General features: G+C 30.8%; 2 protein-coding genes across 2 annotated transcripts in view; one reads left to right on the top strand and one right to left on the bottom strand.

Moving 5' to 3' along the window:
* Positions 1-9,629, bottom strand: part of LOC139524398 (GPI ethanolamine phosphate transferase 1-like) — a 29,112-nt gene extending 19,483 nt beyond the window's left edge. Inside the window, exons 1-13 of the mRNA XM_071319168.1 lie at positions 9,417-9,629; positions 8,194-8,427; positions 7,642-7,763; positions 6,778-6,876; positions 5,824-5,930; positions 5,223-5,347; positions 4,367-4,497; positions 3,685-3,804; positions 3,036-3,076; positions 2,118-2,177; positions 1,524-1,616; positions 1,137-1,192; positions 763-784 (exon numbers count right to left, since the gene is read on the bottom strand). Coding sequence (XP_071175269.1) covers positions 763-784; positions 1,137-1,192; positions 1,524-1,616; positions 2,118-2,177; positions 3,036-3,076; positions 3,685-3,804; positions 4,367-4,497; positions 5,223-5,347; positions 5,824-5,930; positions 6,778-6,876; positions 7,642-7,763; positions 8,194-8,427; positions 9,417-9,469 — 1,263 coding nt within the window. The 5' untranslated portion in view covers positions 9,470-9,629. The remainder of the gene's footprint in view (positions 1-762; positions 785-1,136; positions 1,193-1,523; positions 1,617-2,117; positions 2,178-3,035; positions 3,077-3,684; positions 3,805-4,366; positions 4,498-5,222; positions 5,348-5,823; positions 5,931-6,777; positions 6,877-7,641; positions 7,764-8,193; positions 8,428-9,416) is intronic.
* Positions 9,630-9,715: 86 nt separating this feature from the next.
* Positions 9,716-18,672, top strand: LOC139524396 (cytochrome b-245 light chain-like). Its single transcript, XM_071319167.1, has 6 exons — positions 9,716-9,849; positions 12,769-12,838; positions 13,942-14,016; positions 14,647-14,730; positions 15,592-15,673; positions 17,386-18,672. Exons 1-6 carry the CDS (start codon positions 9,774-9,776, stop codon positions 17,521-17,523), a joined length of 525 nt encoding a protein of 174 aa, XP_071175268.1. The 5' UTR covers positions 9,716-9,773; the 3' UTR covers positions 17,524-18,672.
* The last annotated feature ends 2,515 nt before the right edge of the window (positions 18,673-21,187 follow it).

Raw genomic sequence — 21,187 nt, 5'->3', positions numbered from 1 at the left:
CCCGACATCACCTGCAGTTTTTGGTTGGTTCGTGTTGCTCAGTCTTTGATTTTCTATGTTGTGTTGTGTTTCATTGTTTGTATTTTCATTTCATTTTAGACATGAGTTTGTATTTTCCCTTGGTATCTTTTGCCTCTCAAGGAATAGGATATTTGTTTTAAGGATACCTGATTTTGTACTTTAAGGATGTACTTAGGTGAGGTTAGGTGAAAATTTATAAATTAAGAAGTTAAAATTGATACCATAAGCTGGTAGAGCATCAATTAAGGATAAAACTAAGCAAAAAATATTTATAGGTCATGGACCTCCTTTTCGAGATATTTGAGATTTAAAATATGGCGGGAAAAGGCTGACTCGGACTTTTACTTTATATTTGCATTGATATTATAAGGTCTCAAAACAAAAGAACGAAAATTAAGAATCTTCTAAAATTTTGGTTGTTGATCTTTCATGAGCTATTAAGTCTTATATATATATGAAAAAATAAATGAGTGTTATGGGGCAAAATATTTTACATTGTATTGTATGGAAAAACACCAAGGAGTCCGAACATTTGACACAAATTCCAAAACCTCACCTAAGTACATCCTTAAAGAAATTAGTTACGATCAAAGCAACTGAAATTAAAAAATTGGTTAAGGTCTTAACTTCAGCCAAAATTTTATTATTATAGCTAAGTTGTCAAAATGCTTCGAAGTAACTTTTAACCACACTTCACTAATCTGAATAGAAATAAATCACTAATAACTACAACTTACTTACCTGAATACTTGGCAGTAGTTTACTGAAAAGGTAAAAGAAATAATAATCATTACCAGATAACCTCACTAGCATAATAACAAATATTTAAATGTATCCATATACTTTGTGAATAGTTTCTAAAGGTAAAAACTATTATAAATATAGGATTTTGATACACTAATCATTTATATATTTAATGTCAATGAAAGAGGTAAAGATGTTCTTGTGTGGCTTTGCACAAAGCACACCCAGTTTCTCAACCTTACAGTACACTAAATCCTGATTAAGCCTATATGCAGTAAAATCTGTACATATGTAGTGAAATAAATTTGATCTTATCTGATAAATATTACACTTGGAGAGTAGATACAGTCTATATGTACTAAAACAATTACCTAAATGGCCTGAATGCAACTGATAAAGTTGTTGACTTCTTCTGGTCCATTTTAACCTGTAATCAAAATTATTATAATTCAAATATATCTTTGCACTATATATTATTCTACTTGACATATTGGTTACTTTTAAAAGCTGTCAGTGAAAAGATTTATTGTAGAAGTTGTATTTTTTTCATTTTTCAAAACAATTATCCAAACCAAAATATCTATTTTTTACAAGCAGTAGAAATTTTACTCAAGCAAACATATTTTTGACATCAGGTGGCTGTCTCATTGCAGTGTAATCAATATTTTATCAGAAATGACAGTAACATCAGGTGCTTTAGTAGTGTAAACATATAAATAATATACAAATGTATAAGCAAATACAATATAAAATCTGACCTGATATTGCTCCAAAATCTGTTGTGCATTTGCAAATATGCTTTCAGCTTTCTCAAAATCTGAACTGTTGAGGAAACTTAATGGAAGTGTACCCTAAAATAAAAGGGTACTTCAAATGAGGCATATATTTATATATTTATTTAATAATGAGATGAAAACATTTAGTGCAAAAATGTCAACATGATGAACTAAAAAGGTAAAATTTACATAGGACATTTTTTTCATCTATATAAAATATGCAAGATAAAACTCTAAAACTTTAGTGCTGATATGTTCATTTGAAAATTTGAAGATATTTTTTGATAGATTTATAATTTATAATTACTGTGGATTCATTAACATTCGTTGGATGCCAATTTTCGTTGATTTCATGGGTACATGGAAACAACAAATTTAAATGTTCAACGAAATGCATGTTTTCTAAAAGAAATGCATGTGAACTTTGACAAAACCATGAATTTAAATATCCACGAATATGCAAGTTTTCCTCTGTACACGAAAATAAATGAATCTATAGTATAAATACGTTTTTCATTGATGAATTTCAAGGACTAAAAATATCTCTTTTAATAAAAAATCTTGACTACTACTTACAACAGAGTTCATAGGATAAGGTACTCCTACAAGTGATGACATCAAAGGGGCTATATCTGCCTGTTAAAAAAGTAAATTAAATATTTAGATAATTATCTTATGAATTTTGGAAACCTTGAAATAATATACTGTATGCCCTTTTCTTCTTTTTAATATCTCAATATCTAGCCAGGTATTTTCTAGTACCGTAGGTACTTGCTTATAAATGTCTCAATATATTTATTACTATGACTGGTCTGTTATGAATGATTAACTGGATTAATTTATTTTTTTCGTATGACTTTTATTTTGTTCAGGTTCATGTTGGTTTATACTCTTTTTTTCTCAAACAATAGGTGTTTGGTCATACACAAAATCATTGATGCATTACGTAAACAATATGAGGCAAAACAGTGAATTAAAACAAGAAACAAGAAATGAATACATCTTATTATTATCAACAGAATAAATTATCAGGATGAACATCAATTCTATGTACTTTTAAAAAGTAAACAAACATTCATTCAAAACATGAATCTCAATTTAATTTCTTCATTTTGCCGATGATCAGTTACTTTCTGCTGTAAAAAAAAGTCCCAATTTAAACCGACTTATAGGAGGGTCAAGACTAAATCCTTAGATTTTAAAGCTGAAAAGGGCATCCGCCTTATAAGCGGATCGACTTATACTCGAGTATCTACGGTAATAAATGTTTGTATTGCTACTGTATGAACATTTATATTTCATTCAAAACAAAGGGAAGCTTACCCATTTAAAGGTTTAGCATTTCAAAACTGTGTTCATTTACTCTTTCTGACACAAAACTACTGAATAAATTTAAATATTTTAATCTTTCACTCTAAAACAATACATGTATTGGTAATGACCATTAACAGACTTGAATTTCAAACTTAGTTAATGATCCTCAAACATTTTTACCTGGTTAAGGTCAGTTCTCTTTATATCTTGTAATTTCCATTCTGCAAGTAAATACTTGATACTGTTTACAAACTGTTAGAACAATTTTCCAATAATTCTATTTTATTGACTGTTTTAAAATATAGAACAATCTGGTTAATATAAGTAAATATTGTGAATTCTGGGTAATATAAGTAAATATTGTGAGTTCCTTTCATTTTTCCAAATGATTGGTGTTAGACTAATGACTTTAAATGTACATAAATTAGTTGTCTTCCTAAAAAATGCTTAGAATAGAAAAATGGCTTGAAATACGATTTTATTTTTCTATGAAAAGTATTATGTGTAATATATTGAAAAGATTGATGTCTTCTTTTTTCTGGTTTTTGTAAATTAGACAACCATCTGAAGATTGTTATTGTTAATGGTTTTTTTTAGTTTTATCTCTTCTTACTTCTTTTTATCATACTAGACTTGTTATTTCTCAGTCATCGATCTAATATCTTCTTTACAAAATTATCAATGTACCCATTTTCAGTTTTTTGTACTTATATTTTCACATTGCCTGTTGAATTTTATTGATTCTGTCTTGTTTCAACACTGACCAGCAGATTTTAAATTGATATATAAAACAATTAAAATGAAAATAATAACTTAATTGATGACATGCCTTTAGAATATGAATCAGGGTAGATATCTTGATTTGAGGATTCTAGGGGTCCTCTGATACCAGCTCCCCAAGCTACGACAGGAGTTAATGTTTCATGAGGATTCCCTGCTCCATGTGATCCTGTAAAGAATTGAAGATGCATCATTTATTTCTAACATTTACATAAACAACACATGATCAAATGATAAGAAAGCATAGTATGTTTTTACAGGTAATAATAATTCTTTGATGAAATAGTGTGTCCAGGTTTTTTTTATTTGTAAAATTTTTTACAGCAATGTTCAATGTCCTTATCTACCCCTTATTATTTTAATGCAAAGTTAAGACTCTACGGCATATGCTGTACTTCAGAACAGTATTAATTTCTTTATACATATTTATCTTTATTGATAACCATATAGCACCTGTCAGTCTTATTTATTGAATTATAACATATAGAAGTATAAATAAGTATAAATAAGCACACAAAACATGTATTTGATTTTCGAGTTGCAGAACTTTACAAGACTCAAGTAAGAAATGACTAATGTTATTTCATTTTCCTCTATTTACACAGTCATGGCAGTATATAGATCATAGTATAATTATTTAGCAAGGTTTATTAAACACACTGTCTGACAACATTATATCAATTTTCTATTTTATAGCACTCTTTGTTTTATTCATATCTTATAGTATTTACCCCAATTTGTCATGCCATGGTCTGATGACATTATATATGTAGTTTTACCATCCCTGTCATAAAAATCATCAAACAACTTCACCATTTCTTTTATTCCTGTATCAACAAGCTCTATATTCTTTAAATACACCCTGAAATAAAATATAAATCTATTTATGCAAGTATAGATTGTGATTAATTATGTTAGATTTTTCTATTCTTTGAGTACCAAAATAACAAAACTGGCCACCATTGTTGATCACATTTACTTCTACCTATTGTGTATAATCAGCCAAAAGAGAAGAAAAACATTATTAGTCAACTTAACATAATTGCATAAAAAATGTTCACCAAAAGGAAATGTGAACTTGATAATTGTTCCTACACACTATTCCACTACAAAGTACTAAATAGCATAAATAAGGGTCTGGATGGGAATAAGAAACCTTTTGACAACACATTGAATATTACTTACAATATATTCATTCTTTAGTAATACATGAAAAAATCAAAATGATTTGGTGTACAGTATTATAAATATATGTATATATGTGATGGTACATGTAACTTGGCTTCATTCCTATATATAACAAATATTAGTTTTACAGGACCAGTTTTACATGCTGTCTCATTGACCCATACCATGGCATGTTATTTTTATTCATAAAAAATGATTGTTAATACTTTTTTCATAATTTTCATATAAAATAATACTGTTTAAACTTGAAAATTTAACCACAGATTGCTGCCCTATTTATCTGATCTATGGAGTATATTTTCTACCTTATTTCCAACACTAGAGCAAGCCAAAAAAAGGCATGTAGAAACACCTATGAGTGACAAGTATTAACTTTATATTCTAGATCATCAGACTTACTCAGAATGTGGTTTGTGTGAGTGTCCATTAGTGTCTATGCCAAGCAGATGGAGGAAGAATACAATTTTGTCTTTCTGTAATTTCTCATACAAATCTCTGTCTGATTTAGCTCCTTCAAAAAAGGCCTGGAAGAGAAAATATGCATACCTATATCAACAGTATTCTACCCAATAATTCACAATAATAGACAATGTTAACAGAGTTTTTCTAAAACTTAGATTGCTGTTTCTTAGTTGTTCAAGCTTGTATTTTTTAAAGGTTACAATCATTTTAACAAGAATATTTTGATAAAAACAATTAATAAGTTCAAAAACATGTATAACTGAATATTTTTATCCAAGGTTTTGAAAGCCATTCACATTCTTATGACGTGGAAGACTTATTTGCTGATAACATTATCAGTTTTTAAGAAGTAGTTTTAATTTTGCAATCTATTTGGAAATGGGTAAGTTTTGTTTTACTATACAATCAACCATGAAATTCATACAACATTATAAAAGAATCTATTGAAGAATTTTAATTTATATGCAAAAAAATTGTATGGACATTTATAACTTAGACTTTATCAAATATCAAAGTTTCAAGGTTAAACTATTCTTACCTTAACCTTATCAAATACCCAAATGTCAAGGTCAGAAGCATGTGATGCTGCAAAATCTTCCTCATCAGATGTATACATCTCTGTAAATACATGGTCACCACTGGCTCCTGTGAATTAAAGAAAATACACATACAAAGTTAACTGAGTCAGAAGCACATACACATGCAATGACATGATACAAAATATGTTTAATATGAGAAAAGATAGCTTAGTAATCAATAAAGGAGGGTAAAGATGTGACTTTTTTTCAATTTTTAGTTTACAAATTTAATGTTAACCAAAAAAGTTATTATTATAAATGATGTTGTTTTAGGGGCCAGCTGAAGAACGCCTCCGGTGCGAGAATTTCTTGTTGCATTGAAGACCTGTTGGTGACCTTCTGCTGTTGTCTGCTCTATGGTCGGTTGTTGTCTCTTTGGCACATTCCCCATTTCCATTCTCAATTTTATTGTGTCAGAGAGCTGAATTTGATATTGACTTCTTGGCATATGACTGTTTTCAAGGACAAGAAAAGTTACAATAGTGGTATCAGCACATGTACAATGATTTTTTTTCAGATGGTATTTAAAAATATTTACTCTGAAACTTTACTTCAATAATAAATGCCTAATACAAGTCTTAAAGCATTTCTTATATAAACTTTATCATGTTTATAGAATTAAAGAAAAAAGTATAGGGTATATTTCAACGAGACAGCACCAAATGATACATAAAAACCAAACATGTCTTTTTTTTCTTGAAAGCATTCTGCTTTAAAATCAAATTAGAGATGTTTGATCAGAATGAGAAATATCATTACTCTAGGTGTTAACATTTTTTTTTCTCAAATTCTCTTCTATATTTATCTTTAAAATGTTTTGAGTACTTTACCTTCAATTTCACACATATTCAAATGGCAAATATCTGTATTTAATATTCATCTCTATTTATATATTATCTATGAAGTCATCTTACCTTTTGCAAACATTGGTAAGATATCAGGGCTGCCCCATGACCAAGTGTTTCTACTCTGGTTAAAAACTGAATCAAATTCTACTGGGTTTTCTTTCCAACCTGCAATGAATAATCACAAAATCTGGGTTAAAACCCTAACTGAGGATTTATTTATAAATATAACATTAAAATAAACAAAGGTCAGAATTTTCAAGATGTTGTAACTACAACTTGCACAATTTCATTCATGATTAACAACTTCAAAACAAAACTTTAATCTGAAATGAAGCAGACAAAAGGAAAAATGACAGACCAGAAACATAATGCCCCTACTATCATGACAAGATATACATGTATATAGTTTGTAGGGAATAAAAGGGTAAAACATTTACATATCATCTGATGAAACCAATGGTGAAAACTGTCACATGACAAAATGTTATTTTTAGACACATTCACTTGTCCAACAGATAAAATAGGCAACAGAAATCCTTTGTTGTTAATATAATGGAATTTTATTTGACTGTCATACAAGTGAGAGGTTTATATAGCTAAAAAAACAGGTTTGATCCACCATTTTCTGAAAAGTTAAGAATATGACAGTTGTTGTCCATTTGTTTGATGTGTTTGAGCTTTTGATTTTGCAATTTGATTAGGGACTTTCCATTTTGAATTTTCCTCTGAGTTTGCTATTCTTGTTATTTTACTTTTTTTTTTATATTTTAGCCCAATTTTTACCTTTTAAGAAATTGAATTTATCTTTAAGCATACCAATGCATGTTTTGCTATTGAAATAGTTTTTAAATGTTTTTTTTTAATAATAACAATAAGTTGATTTTTTTTATTTACATGGGTATAAGAAAGATGTCAATTTTTTTATCATACCTTTGGCAACAGCACTAACATCTTCATAAAACCCAGCAATAAGTGCTACATGGCCGGGTCTGGATTCTGTGGGTACTCGAGTGTGAGAAACACCCCAGGCACCATGCTTCTGTACTATATTCCTGAAAATATAAAGCCCAACAAATAGTGATACATTTTTTGTTCATCCTGAAAGCACTAAAGTGAGAGAAAAATTCATAGCCAAATTCTTCTTATCATTATCTTATTGTTCAAATATGATACTTCAATGTAGATATCTAAATTTTGTTTACCGGTAAGTTAAATTAAAAAATACATTGATTAAATCTAAATGTTAGCCATCATTAACTGATATCATTATGTACACAATATTTCAAATATATGTTCTCAAAAAGGATAAAACTGGAACCAAAATTTTATTTAGTTATCTCATTTGGTCTTTAACTTGTCTGTATTGTATGAGCCTTATATATCTTTAACCAGAGTAAACAAAATAATTGTACTTGAAAGTCCTGACTAAAAATGAAATTTTATAGTGCAAATGTAATTTAATATACAATACATAATCTTTACCTAAGGTTAGGTGCTCTTGATTGTCCATTTTCATCTAGTCCAAAAAACTTATCAGCTCTTAAACCATCAGCAGAAAACAGTACAAGACGATTGGCAGCAGGTTTTAAAGGGGAAACATGTGGAGTCATTCCATGAACCAGAGGTGATGTGAAGTAAATATCAAATATTGAGTAAAAAAACACCAAGTGTGTAAACAAACCAGCCAGTACCAAACATATTGTATCTGTGTTCATCCTAAAAAATACCCACACTATAAATCACATGCTGTTATTATATATATTCATCCTACATGCCCCCTATTCATGAATGTGACCTTCAGAATAATACTTTTTTAAGTTTTTACCAGGTTTGTACTAACATGAGCAGGATCTGCTTACCCTTCCAGAGCACCTGAGATCAGCCCAATTTGGATATTTTTTTTGTATAAAGTTTATATTTTCTTATCATATATTTATCAATCTCACATATTCCTTAATTTATGCACAAATATGGTAAAAGAGATATTAACACTCTATCAATCTCTTTAATATATTCAAAATGTATATCATTGAATGTGAAATCCATCTGGTCAACTTTTATTGAAGAAAAACTTTTACGTTTTACTATAAAGTTTATATTTTTATATGATATACATGTATATCAATTTAGCATGCAGATGTATTAGTTTTATGAAATAGTATTGTAAAACAAAAGAGATAACACCAATCTAATTAAAATTAAATATCTGCACTCGCTGATTTTTTTATGCTTGGTCGCTACATGTAGCCTTAGTCATGTTAGTCCAAATAATTATGACGACTTGGAGCACAGGCACTTGTTTCTATCCATTGGAAGACCCACTATCAACATATATTTACGTTGATAGTGGGTCTTCCAATGGATAGAAACAAGTTCCTGTGACTTGGAGGCTATTTTAAATTTTAGCTTTGACGACTTGGAGGCTTTTTTAAGTTTTAGCTTTAACACCTTCCTGCGATGTAAGGGGTCAAAGAAAAATAATACAATAGCCTTTCAAGACCTCATAATCATTTGGACTAGCATGACTAGTGTAGCATATGAAGGCAAATTCGGCTATGCTTCCCTGCATGTGGTTACACGCAGACACTGCCTTTCTTAAAATATACTATACAAATCTTTGTTTAAAGGCACAATTTAGTTGGTAAATGTTATTGTGTTTTTGAATATGCATTCATAGTTTTTCATTATAAGTAACAGCATCTTACAAAAATATTTGATTTGAACTTTGGTGAACGGCTTTTTTCGTGTCTATTGGCATTTCTACATTGTTTTCTGATACAAAATGAGGCCTTTGACGACCATCTTTCTTTTTTTCCGTTCATGGTATTTGAGTGATCATGTCAATCTATGTGATCCTCCTTGAGAAAACTTTGAGTGTTAACAGTGCCGGTAATTACCTCCCTTGCTTTGTTTATTTTAAGTCTCTTTTTAAGACGCGGACTTTCATTGGTCGTAGTTATATTGCTGTCCAATCAGCAAAGTTGATATAAATTTCGCTCTGGAAGTATTAATTTACTTCCGGGATTGGATATTGAAAGTAGGGGAGAGTGAAAATAGGCGATATGACTTCTGGAGTGAAAATGGGGCAAATAGAATGGGCGATGTGGGCAAATGAACAAGCCATCGTCAGTTCTTCTAGTAAGAATGGTTGAATTTTATATAATCACTGTAATTCAGGATATTTTTTTTCTTTTTGAATGGGACAATCATTTTTACTTGACATCCTGGTTGACTAAAGACTACAATGGTTGAAATTGAAGATGTTTTTTTTGCAGTAAATTCTGCCCTCAGTAATTACTTACCCAACAGTTCACCCCAAGTAGTCAATGCTGGACAATTCTGATTGGTTGACATTTCCAAGGTGGTCAGTTACTATTGAATATATATGGAAAATATATAGGGAAATATTTAAACTTCTTAATTTCCTTTTTTATGATTCAGTTTAAAAATAATATAAATGAATGTTATTGGTATGTTTTAATAAAAACAAAAACATAAGTTATGTAACCGGAGAGCACGAATTTCATTACAAAATTGCTTGTCTCCACCGGGACTCGAACCCGGGACCTCTGTGTTACAAGGCAGCGCGCTAACCGACTGAGCTAAAGAAGTACTTCCTTAGCTCAACCGCTTACGGCTGACTAAGTATCTACTAAGTTTTTCTAAGGGAAGCAATCCCATCACACTTCCCCCACCTCAAGAGTCATTATACTCTATAATGATGATATTTTCATCTTTTTTTTATATTTATATTTTAACCTGGCTAGGTAATTCTTCTAACCGTGGGTTATTATTGTTGGGCGCCAATGTAACCGGAGAGCATGAATTTCATTACAAAATTGCTTGTCTCCACCGGGACTCGAACCCGGGACCTCTCTGTTACAAGGCAGCGCGCTAACCGACTGAGCTAAAGAAGTACTTCCTTAGCTCAACCGCTTACGGCTGACTAAGTATCTACTAAGTTTTTCTAAGGGAAGCAATCCCGTCACAGTTATATATATTATGTACAGTCCTTATTTTATGATATTTATGCATGCATACTTGTCAATGTCATGCTAGTGATGTATATAAAATTGTGTAAATAAATTCCAACATGTGTAAGGGAGCAACCTTATGACTCCAAGAGGGCAATGGTTTTTGTCTTAGTCAGAAAAAAATTTGGGCAAACATTTTTTTTCTTCTAAAAAAATCAATATTGTTTTTTTCACAAGGTATAATTTACAGGGAAATCTGGATTCAGAATAGTTTTTTTTTTGTCATCTGCTAAGGCCTTACCAATTTAATTCCTTGTTCGACGGACCCGCCCACACCTATTTTTTTCAAAACAGATTTTTTTTATATTCCCACTTCCCACATCCGGAAATGTAATCATGTCCATTTCCCGCACCGTTTTGTTTGTAAATATTATAAAAAGATATCAACATTTGTTTTTAAAATCACAGTCTAACCTGTATATAAGGATTTAAACCTATAAGCACCCCACCACACTGTGTAAAGATTTGTGAGAATATTTGATTCAGCAGGAAACCAATTTATTCCAAGTGGGAGTGCTCCGATATAAAATATAACAGCGGAAATACCTGTACATACATGTAACAAAACAGTGGTTTCTTTCCTCCTTACTTATATTCCCTATTAAAAATGTTCGTTGTTAAAATATAGTACAAAGAACTTCTGAAGGATTTGCCTTTAACTGCAATTATATTGTATGCTGGCGAAACAAAACTATCCATAGCCGCTGCATGTTTATGCACCTGTCTTTGATTGATTCAGGGGCCTGTCGTTCAGCAGTTGTCATTTGTTGATGTGGTCTGGGACTAGTATAATAGTCCCAGATGTGGTTCATTGGTATTTTCCCGTTTGGATATATAAATTAAGATCGTTGGTTTTCCTGTTTGAATTGTGTACACTAATAATCTTAGGGTCCCTTATAGCTTGCTGTTTGGTCTGGATCATAGCCCTGTGTAAAAGGACGTACTTTGACCTGTGTTTGTTTTTATCAGGTTGGGAACAACCCTCCCTCAGACAAGGGGTCATATTACTGTTGTAGAAAAGAAAATAGAAATACCAAGGATTTGTATAGTGCTACTATACAAAACTTTTTCAAAAAGAGGAAAAATACATTATATTTTATTCAACTTTTCTAAAAGAGGGATCCACTTATATTTTGAATAATAAACTGTTAAAGTAAATGTATTAACATGGTTCTGGGAACAGTATATCTAATATATATGTTCCTGCATGGTTTAAGTCCAGGAATATTACAAAATTCTTGAACATGTTTTGACCATTTAATACCAGATAGATATATAGTTCTTTGGGAAAATACAAAAAAATGTATGAGCCCTTTTGTACTAAAAAGTGTTTTTTACAAAAAAATATATTATAACTTATATTGACCCCTCATAAAAGGGATATTTATAACATTAAGGGGTTGTTTCCAACCTGATAATGACTTGGATGGAGAATTGTCTCATTGTCAGTCACACATACATAGACCAGATTTAATTATTCAATTATTTCTTGGTGAACAGGGAAAAAATACTTCATAAATTAAAGAAATGTCAAAGTACAAGTGATAAAACTAGTTTTAATATTGTCAAAACCTACTATTTTATGTTTACAAAAAATAAAAATAATTGCTCGCCTTTACTTTTCAAGCTTCGCCTCAAAAATTTGCAAATTAAATATTTTTTAATTGAAATTTTCAAATCACTTGTTCGCCCCAATTTTTGGAGTCCAAAAATCTGTAGAACAAGAAATTTAATTGGTGTGGCCTAAACCACAATATTTTTTTCATCAAATCAGGGATCAGAATATTTTTTCCCCTTGAAGACAAATGGTATGTTCCTTAAATCAAGATTATGTACATTTAAGTATATTGTATATAAATTATATAACCAATTTTTTTTTTTTTTTTAAAGGAATTAATTTAAAAACATTGAATTTAATGGTCTCCTTATAGTCTCTAAGTTGTGACATTTATTAAAACTGATGATTTGTATTAGCAGTTTTGATATCATTCCTTTTATTTTTTCTGTTATTTATCTTTTTCAGTCATAATATTAGGTGGAATACTTGGAGTGGCTGGATTTTTTAAAGGATGGGAAATTGGAATTTATGCCATGTATCCTTGTCTGTAATGTGCAATGTACACACTTTTGCACACACATAGAATTTTAACAATAGTCCTGGTGTGGTTGTTAGTACTAACACAAATGTTCCTGGTTAGATCCCCGTTCAGGAAGAAAATTTCAGGGACTGAACTTTCGGCTCTTGCTTGACACCATTTACTAGTATGGTCTTGAGAAACGATGATAGTACATCAGAAGGGGACGATAAATCTCTGACCTGTATTAAGAGAGAGCCATATCTCTTGCACGTAAAAGACATCCTTGTAGATTTTGAAAAAGAGCAGGCTAATGCCACTACAAGGCAGCACTCGCACCTGCAAAGTGGAAAGGGATTATAATAAGTTTCAATAACTTGTTTCCCAATCCACTATAAATAAATATGTTTAAATTAATAATAGTCCGGAAACTGTCATGACTTTATGTCTATGCATATATAATGTAACCAATACCTGTTCTTATCATACTACATATACATCAACTTTCAACACCACACTCATCTGAAAAAATCAGAAGTCTAAACAAAGACAAAATAATTACAAAATAAAACTTGGGCCCTGCATAAAATGTGGTTGTCCATTAGATTTTGCTGTAAATTAGTTTATTAAATTGTGGTCATTCATATGCCTTCAGATTATTCTAAATAATTTTTTAAAGTAAGAAAACTTGTAGTATAATAAGCCTCTTAAAAAAGAGATCCTACAACATTTTGATCTTTTATATATATATATATATGCTTTTAGATACAATTACACCATAAAGTAAAATCTGGTTTTGATTCTTTAATGTTCAATGACATTTTTTTTTTGAATAGATTTCATCATTATTATGATTAATGAATATGAAACAATGAGTTTGTTTGGTACAATCACACTTTTCTAATGTAGCTTTTATTTTCACTAGAACCAAATTTTGTTTTTCATCAAATTGAAACCTGATTTGAGAAAGTTTATTATTTCAAAGACATTTTTTAACACAGAATCACCCCAAGTTTTAAGAGACTGCAATTTTGTTACTATTAAATTAAGGGACTTTTAAATTAAAGTAAAAAACATATAAATTATATACCTGCCTTTGAACTTTCTTAACTGATACTAAGTATAGCTGGTGTACTGGTATTTGTATTTGAATATCCGAGAGGGAAAAGATTAAAAGGAAGAACACAAGAGAGAATGTAAGTACTTTACCAGTATAAAGTTATAATATTTTAATATAAGTTATATGCTCTAAACCAGACTTTGAAACAATCTTGTCAATTCTTTCTTGAAAGTTGATATACATTTGTACATTTTGTAGTTGTTGTCTCTTAAAACATATTGCTACTTATATTAACCTGATTTACAGGAAATAAGAAGAAAATGAACAAAAAATATATTTTTGACAATTCAAGTACAGTCAAACAGTCTAGGATGTATATTTGTTAGTATCTCAGGCAAACGGATTTTTATTCTTTTAGATAAAAAAAAAACCTGCTATAAAATGTTAATATGCAAATAACAATGCTTTTATCTAAAATAATCATAAATCATGATTAATAACCTTAAAAAAAATCACTGGTTTATTCCATGGCACGACTTTGGTCAGTAAACAGGGAGTTTTGAAGGTGAAGTGATTACTTTTCTGCTTGTCGAAAATTGACTAGTGGAAAGGCAAATGGTTGTGGTGATTTTTTTTACTGACATTGTTTCTTTTACAGAATTTTTACTGAATAAATATGAAGTGATATACTAGATGTATTGTATCAGACTAAAGCATTTACTGAAGGTATTTTATAATGTTGAAATGATTACATTGTATATTTTAGGTTTCAAAAATACTTTACTAAACTTTTGAGTTGCTGTGGGCCAGTTTCCAGGAATTACTTTATAAGATTTATCATGCATTTAATGTAAGTATAAGATATGAATTAAAGGATACTGTATTCAACTTTTAAACCACCTAACATTTTGTATGTAAAATTTTAACCACTTTTATGTTACATTTTTTAAAGATCTTTGTTGAACCATGGTAAATAAAAAAAAACCATGAAATTTGCAGATTCATTGTGAACTAGGTGTACATTAATTTGTTTATGTGACATGTATATATTTATTTTGTGAATTTTTTGTTAGATTTCAATATTATTTGTGACGTGATACCTGGTTATTACTGTTCAAGTCAATTTTCATTTAATGACACACATAAAAAGTTCCAATATACAGTATGATATAGCCACTGCAAGGAGAGTATTATTCTGTAAGAATGGATAACTACTGCCCTTTACTTTCATAGTTTATTCATAGTATTCCAGAGAGAGTGTAATAATGACAATTACCTACCTGAAACATTTAATTTCAAACAAATTACTGAATATTTTGCAGACCATGAATGAGAGAACATAATACATTTATTCGCTTATCTCCCTTAAACATCTAAAATGATCTTTTTTATATTGAAAATTGCATAAGTAATGCATGCATAGCATATGAATCTGTTAATTACTATTCAATGCTTAATTTTGAATTCCCTAAAACTTCAAAATTGAAGCAATCTTTACCCTTTCTGTGTTCACAAGCATTTTGATTTAGACCATAATTTTGAATCCACAAGGACTGCAGTTGCCCTCATTGGTTTTATATTAACCAGACTGTGTTTACCAATGTTTTTTTTTTAGTAATCAGAATGATAAGCAACCCCCATTTAATGATTTTATTTTTAGATCATGTATCTGTAGTTGCCTCTCTTGAATTATTTATTTGATATTTTTCAGACTGTGTATACCAATGTGTTTTATACTAGCTACAATAATGGGAGGAATCTCTTTATTTACCACAGCAATGATTTATTTAGTGGTAGGTTATCAACTACAATAAAAACTAATGCAAGACTTATTGTTAAAAAGCACTATTTAATGCAATTGATTTTACTTTGGATAGTATCTTCAAGTACAGTTATGGCATGTGTATTTGATCTATTTAGTTGTGTTAGAGTTATTTTTAAGAGCATATGATACAGACTTATTTGCAACCAGAAGTCAGTAAAATATCATAATAAAAAAAAATGTTTGTAAACTCCACTATTAACTGTTGGTCTCTATCAGCGTCGTCCTAAGACATATGGTTTCTGGACAATAACTTTTATATGTAAATAGAAATATTTGAAATTTAAACACAAGGTTTATAACCACTGAAGGAAGGTTGGGATTTTGGAAATGATAGTCCTAAAAGATTAGGAATTAGGGGCCAAAAAGAGGCCCAAATAAGCCTTTTTCTAGTTTCCAGATAATAACTTGTGGATCGGTGTATGGATCTCTCAGAAAATTAAACCACAAGCTTCCATACCACAAAGGGATGGTAAGAATTGGCTTCAGGGGGGTTTGGCTCAAACTGTTTAGGAATTAGGGGAAAACAATAATTTCCTGGTTAATGGACAATTACTTAAGACAACTTAAAAACAGTGTAAGGATGGTAATCTAAACACATGTTTTGATTACCTCCCTTACACTGCTTTTAAAATATGTATAAGGAATTGTTGTATTGTGTTGAGATGATTAGCTGTCAATCTATTTTTGAAGTTACTATTAAACGCTGATTTTAACAATGATTATGTATGTCATTTTCTATTTTAAGACTTATGATGTATTTAAATGGGTAATTATGGTTGCATATTGTTATGCGTTTTCTTTTCTACATTGGCTAGAGGTATAGGGGGAGGGTTGAGATCTCACAAACATGTTTAACCCCGCCGCATTTTTGCGCCTGTCCCAAGTCAGGAGCCTCTGGCCTTTGTTAGTCTTGTATTATTTTAATTTTAGTTTCTTGTGTACAATTTGGAAATTAGTATGGCGTTCATTATCACTGAACTAGTATATATTTGTTTAGGGGCCAGTTGAAGGACGCCTCCGGTGCGGGAATTTCTCGCTACATTGAAGACCTGTTGGTGACCTTCTGCTGTTGTTTTTTTCTATGGTCGGGTTGTTGTCTCTTTGGCACATTCCCCATTTCCATTCTCAATTTTATTCATTGGAAATTTGAATTGAGATTAAAACCATATCTTCAGGGAATGAGTTTTTTTGAGGGGGGAGGGATTTGAAACAAAAAGATTGGGGGCAATTGCTTCCCAGTTCAGATTTCAGAAATTAAAAAGAAAATTTCTTCAAATTTTTTTTTTTTTTAGGGGGGGGGGTCAATTTGCAACCGCGAAGTGTACAAAAGTGAAAAATTGAATATAATTCAAATCATATAACCAATTCTAAGTTCTTTGACTGCAGTTAATCTGTGTCAAATATTTTATTACAATTCAATTCAGACCTGTATCAAGTGCAAATATTGTGTCCATTTTTGCCCCAACTGTTCAGGTTGGACCTCTGCTGTCATATCCAGCTGCTCTCTGTGAATCAATTTATTTAATTCATTTTAAGGAATATGAATTGTATAATGAAATGTTAAGGCTTTTCTTAAATGTACAAAGTTAGAAATATTAAATGAATTATACTGTTATAAATGCTGTAATTTAGAAAATAAAAAAGAACATTTTAATGATAACTGTTTGGATTATTTTATAGGCAGCTTTTAAAGGAGAAGAATGGAAACCGGTAGGTTTAGAGGAAAAGACAGAGAGTACAGCTAAACTAGATGCTAAATCATTCCGACAACCAAAGATGCCCCCTCCCAGAGCACCTCCTTCAGCCAACCAAATCTAATCTCATGGGTTGAAAGGATTTTACGCAAGGGTATTTGAGGACAAGGTTTCTCCACGATGCTTCCAATATTTGCAATGTATTGTATAAATTAAACTAAAGAAAAGTGTGTAACTTGGATGTATTACTGCATACTGCAATTCTCATGATATACTTTTACAATCACTTTAGACAATTTTGCCAAATGTATCATGTATGTTTTTATTATCTTAGATTAAGATAGAAGTTTAAAAAAGGGAAAAGGACAATTTATGACTTATTTATTTATTATTTTAATATAAAAAGCATTTTTTTCGTTATAAGACTTAATTTTGATTTTAAACTTTTTAGGAATTCATAGGTTTATATGCATCATTCATTATCTGTGGACATTTTGTGCAATAAATTTTCTTTTTTATTACCAAAAGGTATTATATTAATACATTTAGTACTGCTTTTTTCATTAAAATAAGACAGTGTGTACCCATAAGTGAAAAAAATATCTTGTTAAAGTTGAACATCTCATTCTCATTGTGTGTAGCAGGGAAATTAAGTGGGATTTGAAAAACAAAAAGTGGTTGAAATTCCAAATCATTTGAATAAAACTATAAATCTTAGCTGAGCAGTCAGTATCAGCATGTCACTATAACCTGTAAATTGATTGAAAAAATATGATATTAAATTGTGCATGATTTGCTACCTCTGTTTCGATTAAGAAAATCCAAATCACCATTGGTCATTTAATGTCACTCAGTTTTAAAAGTAAACTACCTTACAATCAATAAATCATCCTCAATGGGATGCATTTTTCTAACTGTAAATCTGTTCATTTATTTCATATCACCTATTTTTGAAAGCATTTAACTGTTAAAATTGACAATTTTTGTTTTGTTAAGAAATTATTATATTCTTTGTTTCATGACATTTTTTAAAGCAATAATCTTGCCTTGTTATAGGATCATTGATATTTTTATGCAATATATATCTATATGTATTTGTAATGTCTATTTTTATATGTTTTATAGAGAAAATATTAGAACAAAACAATGTTTTTTGTTATTTGTCTCAAGTATGCTAGACATAGGGATAACTATCTGGCAGCAGCAATGTATATTTGGACTGATTGCAAGGTGTACATTTCTGTCTGGCAGGTATAATCCGACATTGACCTAAATTCCATGGCATGGTTCATTAGTCAATGTTAATTTTAACCATGTTTATATTATTGAAATTTTAGTTTCAAATTAACATTTATAAGAATTGTATGTAAATAGCTTCTACCAGCACTAGATAAAAGGAAGACCATGGGAACTAATATAATAATCAGCACAGGGGCAGATCCAGCCATTTTAAAAAGGGGGGTTCCCAAACCAGGACAAAGGGGGGGTCCAACTTTATGTCCCCATTCAAATGCATTGATCGTCCAAAAAAAAAATGGGGTTTCCAACCCCCGGAACCCTCCCCCTTGGATCCGCCACTGCAGCAATACAAGAAAAAACCTATATACATTAATATATTGAGTTATATAGATTTTTTTACTCTTGAGACAAGTGCCCTTTTACAAGATCTACAAAAATATGTCTATGATTGATGCCAATTACTGGCACCTTGTTATGTATGATCTTAAATCAGGCATTGCTAAACTTCTCAAAAGATGAAAGGGCCCTCAACAGTGATTTTTGTTATCAAATTTTGCAATTTTTACAATCCCTTTGATAACTGTTATAGGTAAATTGAATCTATAAGCAGCAGAAATTAACCCTTTATTGGAGTAATAGCTAGTAATGACATCTTTTTTTCCAATTTTACCTATGAAGAGTATTATCTTGAAAACTGAATAGATAGAAAGAAACTTGATACCAAAAATCATCATCAGGGCAAGACAGATGAATAGTCACATGGCTGAAACTGTCAACTGGAGTCATAGTCTTTTAACTGTGATTTTGTCATGCCTTCAACCAGATGTAACACATTGTTATTAGGCACTACAATCTGTAGGTGACAATGGCAATAGCTCAACTATATATGGTTTATGGAATTATTGCAAGGTGAATATGTGTATATGGCAGGTTTCATATGAACTAGACATCATCTTCAGTATCTGTTGGTCATTGTTTATTAATAACAGTTTTTTGGTCTTTTTCTCTGATACGATAAGCAATAGGTTATCTATAATTGGTGTATATGAAATAATTGCAAGTTGTACATGTCATTCAGGCAGGTTTTATCTGACCTGTCAGTGTCTAGTTTTGTGGTAATGTTTGCTTATCAGACACTGTAAGCAAATTAGGTCAAATATATCTGGTGTATTGAAAGATTGTTAGGTGTAAATGTCTGTCTGGTAGAGTTTTCATGGTTTATTGGTCAACATTTTCCTGTTTTATATAAATCCACTTCTTAGATTCTTAAAGCAATAGAACTATATGTGGTGTATGCAATTATTGTGAGGAGCTCACATTAGTTTGGTAGGGTTCTACTGACATTGACCTCATTACCATGGGTCATTGGTCAATATTCAGTTTTCTTGGTTGATTATATTTCTTAGAAACTTTTGTGTCTGGCAGGTTTCATCTCAACTTGTCCTAACTTTTATGGTTCATTCAATGGTCAATGTGTCATTTTTGCTAACATCAATCAAATCTGGTGCTCTATAAAATTGAGAACGGAAATGGGGAATGTGCCAAAGAGACAACAACCCGACCATTGAAAAAAACAACAGCAGAAGGTCAACAACAGGTCTTTAATGTATCGAGAAATTCCTGCACCCAGAGGCGTCCTTCAGCTTGCCCCTAAACAAATATATACTAGTTCAGTGATAATGAACGCCATACTAATTTCCAAATTGTACACAAGAAACTAAAATTAAAATAATACAAGACTAACAAAGACCAGAGACTCTTGACTTAGGACAGGCGCAAAAAATGCGGCGGGGTTAAACATGTTTGTGAGATCTCAACCCTCCCCCTCATCTTCGCTAGCCAAGACTTTTAGTGTTACGATCCACTCCCGTTCTGTGAAGAGAACGGGAGTGGATCGTAACCCTTGGCTAGCGAAGATGCCCTCCCCCTATACCTCTAGCCAATGTAGAAAAGTAAACGCATAACAATACGCACATTAAAATTCAGTCCAAGAGAAGTCCGAGTCTGATGTCAGAAGATGTAAATATAGATAACTGTAATTAATTAACAGTATTGGTTTCATTTATATTACAATTAATGTATCGGCAGATTGTTTTACATTATTCGAAATTGAATGACTGAACTCAATCTTGTTTTATTTATTTAAAAAGCCTATACCATTAAACTGATTCAACAAAGATCTTTCCAAAAGCGAAGTTATGATTTATATTTACCTCATTGGATGTGTCCCTGGTATTCCATGTTTTTAACAGCTTTTCAGAAAATACCTAGTCAAAAGAAATGTGCACGGGAAAATTTCACAGAGAATAATAGTTTTTTTTTCTGATACATGTAAACATAGATGCATTCGTCTTATATGCTGTGACCAATCAAAACTTCATGTTTGATTAACCAGGGAAGCCCCAAATTATTAAGAAAAGGAAGTAGTGTTGGTAACATATTTCAAATTTTAGTTAGCCGAGATCACTAAACAGTGGTTTTAACTGGATTCTAGATTTTGATGCTGATGGAACTACTGTATTACTGCCATGGTAACCAACCGTCAATAA

This window comes from Mytilus edulis, chromosome 5 (genome assembly GCF_963676685.1).
Source record: "Mytilus edulis chromosome 5, xbMytEdul2.2, whole genome shotgun sequence".
Classification (NCBI taxonomy): domain Eukaryota; kingdom Metazoa; phylum Mollusca; class Bivalvia; order Mytilida; family Mytilidae; genus Mytilus; species Mytilus edulis.
This window is presented reverse-complemented; position numbering and strand designations above follow the sequence as displayed.